The sequence below is a fragment of the Nerophis ophidion genome, linkage group LG12, assembly GCF_033978795.1.
Source record: "Nerophis ophidion isolate RoL-2023_Sa linkage group LG12, RoL_Noph_v1.0, whole genome shotgun sequence".
Classification (NCBI taxonomy): Eukaryota; Metazoa; Chordata; class Actinopteri; order Syngnathiformes; family Syngnathidae; genus Nerophis; species Nerophis ophidion.
Window position 1 is genome coordinate 54,235,069 of NC_084622.1, and position 7,863 is coordinate 54,242,931.

General features: G+C 42.8%; 1 protein-coding gene across 1 annotated transcript; it reads left to right on the forward strand.

Moving 5' to 3' along the window:
- Nucleotides 1-1,050: 1,050 nt before the first annotated feature.
- phlda2 (pleckstrin homology-like domain, family A, member 2) lies at nucleotides 1,051-2,018 on the forward strand. The gene is made up of 2 exons (XM_061917746.1): nucleotides 1,051-1,601; nucleotides 1,693-2,018. Exon 1 carries the CDS (start codon nucleotides 1,160-1,162, stop codon nucleotides 1,574-1,576), a length of 417 nt encoding a protein of 138 aa, XP_061773730.1. The 5' UTR covers nucleotides 1,051-1,159; the 3' UTR covers nucleotides 1,577-1,601; nucleotides 1,693-2,018.
- Nucleotides 2,019-7,863: the final 5,845 nt, after the last annotated feature.

Here is a 7,863-nt window from a genome sequence, read left to right on the forward strand (position 1 = left end):
ACATTCACACACTAGGAACCATTTAGTGTTGCCAATCAACCTATCCCCAGGTGCATGTCTTTGGAAGTGGGAGGAAGCCGGAGTACCCGGAGGGAACCCACGCATTCACGGCGAGAACATGCAAACTCCACACAGAAAGATCTCGAGCCTGGATTTGAACCCAGAACTGCGGGAGCTTCGTATTGTGAGGCAGACGCACTAACCCCTCTTCCACCGTGAAGCCGGAAGCCATAGAAATCCCGGAAGCCATAGAAATCCCGGTAAATGTTGGGGAGGAAGAATCATCAATCAATCAATCAATGTTTATTTATATAGCCCCAAATCACAAATGTCTCAAAGGACTGCACAAATCATTACGACTACAACATCCTCGGAAGAACCCACAAAAGGGCAAGGAAAACTCACACCCAGTGGGCAGGGAGAATTCACATCCAGTGGGACGCCAGTGACAATGCTGACTATGAGAAACCTTGGAGAGGACCTCAGATGTGGGCAACCCCCACAAGATTGCCCACAAGAATAAACAGGAAGGGCGGCAGATGATACTACTGCAGAGGAAGCCATAGATGAGGGGTAAGTTGAAGAAGCTCCAAACCTATGATAATGTGAATTAACTCATTATGACAATAATTTGTTGACACAAAAGAAATGGCAATGACTTTTACCTACAAAGGACACACAGCTAAGTAGTTGGCTTCCTATTAGCAAATTTAATTTTACATTAATTTCCATATCGTGTAAAGGACCAAAAAAAAATGTTCCTGCCCTTTTCTGACTTTGAGCCCCTGCTTTTCTATAATCATGTGCACGTTCCTGCTTTGGAGCAATGTTCACGGACTCTAGTATATTGATGCAATGGTTTTCCGTATTGGGACCATACTTTCAGGTCCTAACTTGCTCACCGGTCGTCTCAATAAGGGTAGAAATACAAGAACACACACACACACAGCCTTGATTTAACCCACAGACAACTGCGGATGCATTCCCAACCCCGTGAGTGACGTCAAGTGGGAAGGACTTAAAGCAGAGTGCTATAAAAGTCTTCGGTCTTCCACGTTGGTTCATTCACAAAAAGCCGCACCGCTATCGGGATTACTCCAACTAAGTGAGAAAGAAGCTTCTTCTCCGGACTGACTGCCGCGTCACTACTTTTCACAACATGAGAATGTCCGCGGCGGAGATCTCCCAGGTGCTGAAGGAGGGCGAGCTGGAGAAGAGGAGCGACAATCTGCTGCAGTTCTGGAAGAGGAAGACGTGCGTCCTGACCGCGGACAGCCTCAACATGTACGCCGACACGCAGAAGCGCTCCCGGGGCAAAGAGCTGAAGCTGCAGTGCATCAAGAAGGTGGACTGCGTGGAGCGCACCGGAAGGTTCGTCTACTTCACGATCGTCACCACCGACAACAAGGAGATCGATTTCCGCTGCTCCGGGGAGGACAACTGCTGGAATGCGGTCATCACCATGGCGCTCATCGACTACCAGAACCGGAAGGCCATTGAGGACTTTAAGACACGCCAGGACAACGAGAGCGCGTCCCCGGGCCAGCAAGAAAGGCGCATGGCCAGGGCGCCCTGAACGCACCACGATATCTCCTAATATGGTAAACTATACTCTCCTACTTGCCAAGATGTGTGTGTGTGTCAAATGAACAAAAAGCAACATAACTTCATCACGCTTTGTTCCCCCTGCAGGATTTGGGTTTAAACCAACACAAGAAAGAATCATTCTAGGACCAAAAGGAAAAAAAAAGGACAGATGACGTCATCCGGTCCAGACATGAAGGATTGTGGACTGAGCTGTCAAGATGACGCTTCTAAAATCCCTACAGAGATTTTTCCGAACTCTACTTACATGGACTGAAAGAGTAAAGTTTGCTTTCCTCGGGGGAGGGAGAAAAAGAATATGTTAATTTATTTGTTTCCTGGTAAACCTTGTTTTTTGTTTAAATTATTTGCAATTTCAATGTGTGGATTGTGTATATTTATTTCAATAAATATATGTGCATTTTTTGACATAATCCGAAGCTTTTCTTTTTTTTTTGTTAGACAAACTACATTTGTTTGGCTGTTGGTCAAAGAAAAAGGTGTAGATTGACTCTTTAAAAAGATGTATTAATGCCCTGCGATGAGCCGGCGACCTGTCCAGGGTGTACACCGCCTTCCGCCCGATTGTAGCTGAGATAGGCAGCAGCGTCCCCCGCTACCCCAAAGGGAATAAGCGGTATAAAATGGATGGATAAAAATGCAAGAGTGACCACAAAAGTGTATCCAAATTGAATCTTAATGGGGTTTCTTTTTGGAAAAACTTTTTTTTTCCTTTCAGTCATTTTTTTGCTGTATTTTTCTCCGTTATACGTGATTTTTCCTAAGAGGGTTTTTCATTTTAAAAGTTTAAGTACCACTGATAGTCACATACTCTAGGTGTGGTTAAATTATCCTCAGCATTTGACCCATCCTCTTGTTCCACCCGATGAGAGGTGAGGGGAGCAGTGAGCAGCAGCAGTGGCTGCGCTCAGGAATCATTTTGGTGATTTAACCCCCAATTCCAACCCTTGATGCTCAGTGCCCAGCAGGAAAGTAATGGGTCCCATTTTTATAGTCTTTGGTATGACTCGGCCGGGGTTTGAACTCACGACCTACCGATCTCAGAGCGGACACTTTAACCAAAATGCAGTATCCAAATTAAATTTTAATGGGGTTTCTTTATGGAAAACCTTTTTTTTTTTCCCTTTAAGTAATTTTTTTGCTGTATTTTTCTCCATTATACGTGATTTTTCCTTAGAGGGTTTTTCATTTTAAAAGTTAAAGTTAAAGTACCACTGATAGTCACATACTCTAGGTGTGGTTAAATTATCCTCTGCATTTGACCCATCCTCTTGTTCCACCCCCTGGGAGGTGAGGGGAGCAGTGAGCAGCAGCAGTGGCTGCGCTCAGGAATCATTTTGGTGATTCAACCCCCAATTCCAACCCTTGATGCTCAGTGCTCAGCAGGGAAGTAATGGGTCCCATTTTTATAGTCTTTGGTATACTCACGACCTACCGATCTCAGGGCGGACACTCTAACCAAAATGCAGTATCCAAATTAAATTTTAATGGGGTTTCTTTATGGAAAAACTTTTTTTTTTCCTTTAAGTAATTTCGTTGCTGGATTTTTCTCACATATACATGATTTTTCCTAAGAGAGGGTTTTCATTTTAAATTGAAAAATGTCAATGTCCAATTTCACTGGTGGATACACTAAAAACATGTTGGGTTCATTTTTTCTTATACTTCAGCCCTAAACAAGAATACCAAACAAATGTTTTCTTTTTTAAACTTTTGAAAGTATTTTGATCAAATGATATGACTGTTTTCAATTAGTATACAATTGCAAAACATTTGTCATTTCTCTCATTTAAACCTGTGAAATCTTCTGATCAAAAGGCCTCCAATAGAGTCAAATTTAAACTGAAATGGAAACATGTTTGATATTTTTGTGTAGGAATGAAAAGTAGAAAAAAAATAACCTTAAAGGTTCTTACAGCCTTTGGCTTTAGCAAAAAATTCCAGATTGATGTGTTCTGTTTTAGTGCGCCCGCACATATCTTATGACTTTACAGGCGGTAACAGTATATTCTTCACCCTGGGAAAGTTCTCAGCAGCGACATTTCTCAGTAAATGCCAGACATGCTCCGTCAATGGTAGAACGGAGGACCGGAAATTCCCTTTCCTTTCTGCTGTCAGGTGGAATGTTGTTCTTTATTGTCAGCGGGAGCCTTTCAAGCTATGAGTCATAACTGATAAGCACGAGCTGACTTTGTGGGTCGGAAACACACCTTAACTACTTCTAAGGTGTGGTGCATGTGACTGATCTGCAGGTGTTTCATAATGTTAGTAAGTTGTCAGGCTGCTGTTTAAACACGACCGACTATACTTCCTCAACTGGGTGGGAGAATAGTTTTACAAGTTTGTTTGTGGGAAACAAAAGCTTATGTAGTCAATGGAAACAACTTTTAGTGCATGACATGTCTTGACAGAAATTGAATGAAAAACTCAATCATATGTCAGGAAGGACGTATATTTTTAGTCTAGAAATTATGATTTCCCCCAACTTTTTTCCTTTTGACAATCAACAGAATGGTTTCCAAAGTGTGAGTCAGTAGAGCCACTGCACACTCCTACTCATTCCATTCAGTCATTTTCTATACCGCCCGTCCTCGGAAGGTTTACCAGTAAGCTGGAGTCGATCCCGGCTGACTACACTGTGGACTTGGTCATGAGCAGTCAACTTGTTGGGAGGAAGCCCGACTAACCGCAGAAAACCCACGCAAGCACAGGGGGGAACTCCACATTGATATGTTCCAGCGGAGATCCCATCCCACAAGCTGACATGCGAACCCCCAATGATTAAAAAAATTATACAGTGGGGCAAAAAAGTATTTAGTCAGCCACCGATTGTGCAAGTTCTCCCACTTAAAAATGATGACAGAGGTCTGTAATTTTCATCATAGGTACACTTCAACTGTGAGAGACAGAATGTGAAAAAAAAAAATCCAGGAATTCACATTGTAGGAATTTTAAAGAATTTATTTGTAAATTATGGTGGAAAAAATAAGCATTTGGTCAATCATTCAAAGAGGTTTTGGCTCGAAATCTCACGATACATGGCCCCATTCATTCTTTCCTTAACATGGATCATTGTTAAGGAAAACAGCCCCAAAGCATGATGTTTCCACCCCCATGCTTCACGGTAGGTATGGTGTTCTTGGGATGCAACTCAGTATTTTTCTTCCTCCAAACACGACGTGTTGAGTTTATACCAAAAAGTTTTATTTTGGTTTCATCTGACCACATGACATTCTCCCAATCCTCTGCTGTGTCATCCATGTCTCTATTTTGGTATAAATAAACAGAAACAGCTTACCGCTACAACGACCAGGACAAAGTATATTGCATTGTCGTTGCCACATGTCACTCTTGTCGTGCTACCTGTCGTGTCAATTTGTTACAGCTACTACCTGTCATGCTACATTTTGTCCTGGTCGTCGCAGTGGTAAGCTGTTTCTGTTAGCATTAGTTATTTCCAGTTTTTCTGTTTGCTATCCACTAGCTTCCATGCTAAAGTTCGCTTTTGTTTTTCTAGCTCCCAGTGCTAGCTCCCTTAGTTTGTTATTCCATCCACGTGCGTGCTTTTTGTTTGTTCTTGTTTAGTTTTAATTAAATCATGTCTTCTTATCCAATGCCTGCCTCCATCTCTGCATCATGGGGTTCAACAACAAATACCTGTGAAAATAATCGTCTTATTGTGTTGATATTGTAACATTGACTTATGTTTTTGTCTTTATATATTTTGTCAAATTGTTTGGTGATCTTTTTTTCCGTTTGCCTGAAACCTGTTTTATTCCGATTATCGTCATGATCAACAAGTTAAACGCATATACCATCGAATGATCTTTGAACATCCATCCATCCATCCATCTTCTTCCGCTTATCCGAGGTCGGGTCGCGGGGGCAACAGCCTAAGCAGGGAAACCCAGACTTCCCTCTCCCCAGCCACTTCGTCTAGCTCTTCCTCGGGGATCCCGAGGCGTTCCCAGACCAGCCGGGAGACATAGTCTTCCCAACGTGTCCTTGGTCTTCCCCGTGGCCTCCTACCGGTTGGACGTGCCCTAAACACCTCCCTAGGGAGGCGTTCGGGTGGCATCCTGACCAAATGCCCGAACCACCTCATCTGGCTCCTCTCGATGTGGAGGAGCAGCGGCTCTACTTTGAGTTCCTCCCGGATGGCAGAGCTTCTCACCCTATCTCTAAGGGAGAGCCCCGCCACACGGCGGAGGAAACTCATTTCGGCCGCTTGTACCCGTGATCTTATCCTTTCGGTCATGAGCCAAAGCTCATGACCATAGGTGAGGATGGGAACGTAGATCGACCGGTAAATTGAGAGCTTTGCCTTCCGGCTCAGCTCCTTCTTCACCACAACGGATCGGTACAACGTCCGCATTACTGAAGATGCCGCACCGATCCGCCTGTCGATCTCACAATCCACTCTTCCCCCACTCGTGAACTCCTAGGTACTTGAACTCCTCCACTTGGGGCAGGGTCTCCTCCCCAACCCGGAGATGGCATTCCACCCTTTTCCGGGCGAGAACCATGGACTCGGACTTGGAGGTGCTGATTCTCATTCCGGTCGCTTCACACTCGGCTGCAAACCGATCCAGCGAGAGCTGAAGATCCCGGTCAGATGAAGCCATCAGGACCACATCATCTGCAAAAAGCAGAGACCTAATCCTGCGGTCACCAAACTGGAACCCCTCAACGCCTTGACTGCGCCTAGAAATTCTGTCTTTGAACATTTTCAAGTAAAAAGTATTGGCATCCATTTTGTTGGTATTGGATCGGTTTGCTGTATCGTCCACCAGTAGCACACAAGTGCCACATGTCAGAGGTGAAGGAAGGCTAAAGCAGTATAGGGAAATGTATGTCGGGGTCAAAGTCCTTCATCCAGCTTTGAAGTAGGATCACGCTACAAGGAAAGCGGATGGGCCTCTAGTCTAAAAATACGTCTTCGCAAATTGGCACCACTTTAATCTCATGCACATAAATTTGTGGTGCCTAAGCCAAAGGGGTGAGCGGGGGTCACGTGAGCTGAGGTGTTTGTGACTGTGTGAGGGTCCGTCTCTTCTTTATTGGTGCTGCAGAGGGAAGGAAGCATTCCTGACTCAGCAGAGGGTCAGGAGTGGTACTACAGGCCCATATTGTAATGTGTGGGCTTCTGTTGATACTTGGAAACACACCCAGGCACATACGCACTTACACACACTGTGTGTCTTCCTCTCTCAATGGTGACTATATAAACATCCTCTCATGCAGTGCATAGCCCCACGTTGTACTCCCAGCTTCTGTGCGTCACAGTAAATGTATTGTTTTACCGGGATCAGGTCCACTAGGAGTTTTTTCCAACTTGAACTGAGCCCAGGCACGTATTTCACGTTTATAAATGTCACTGCAAACAACCAAATAAAATTGTCACGATAAGTAATTATAATTCTACTCTGTGAGCGCTTTGAGTATCTAATAATAGAAAAGCGCGATATGAAATCTAATCCATTATTATTATCATTATTATTACTATCATAACAATTTTCACTTTGTGGGAAACCAGTTGAACTTTAGTTGAACAATACCATTATTTGCAGTAAACAAATCATACTTATGGGGAAAATTAAGCTTGTTGGATAATTTATGGTGATACAGCACATTTCATTAATTAGTGTGCCGTCTACGAAGGCACACTCATGTGCTGCAGCACAGCGGTTGGGAATCACATTCATAAGACCAGTAGAAAATGACAATGTAGAGTTTGAATAGTCGACTAGGGCAGTGGTTCTCAAATGGGGGTACTTGAAGGTATGCCAAGGGGTACGTGAGATTTTTCAAAAATATTCTTAAAATAGCAACAATTCAAAAATCCTTTATAAATATGTTTATTGAATAATACTTCAACAAAATATGAATGTAAGTTCATTAACTGTGAAAAGATATGCAACAATGCAATATTCAGTGTTGACAGCTAGATTTTTTGTGGACATGTTCCATAAATATTGATGTTAAAGATGTATTTTTTTGTGAAGAAATGTTAAGAATTAAGTTCATGAATCCAGATGGATCTCTGTTACAATCCCCAAAGAGGGCACTTTAAGTTGATGTTTACTTCTATGTGTAGAAATCTTTATTTATAATTGAATCACTTGTTTATTTTTAAACAGATTTTTAGTTATTTTTTTAGCATTTTTTCCAAATAGTTCAGGAAGGACCACTACAAATGAGCAATATTTTGCACTGTTATACAATCTAATAAATCAGAAACTGATGACATAGTGCTGT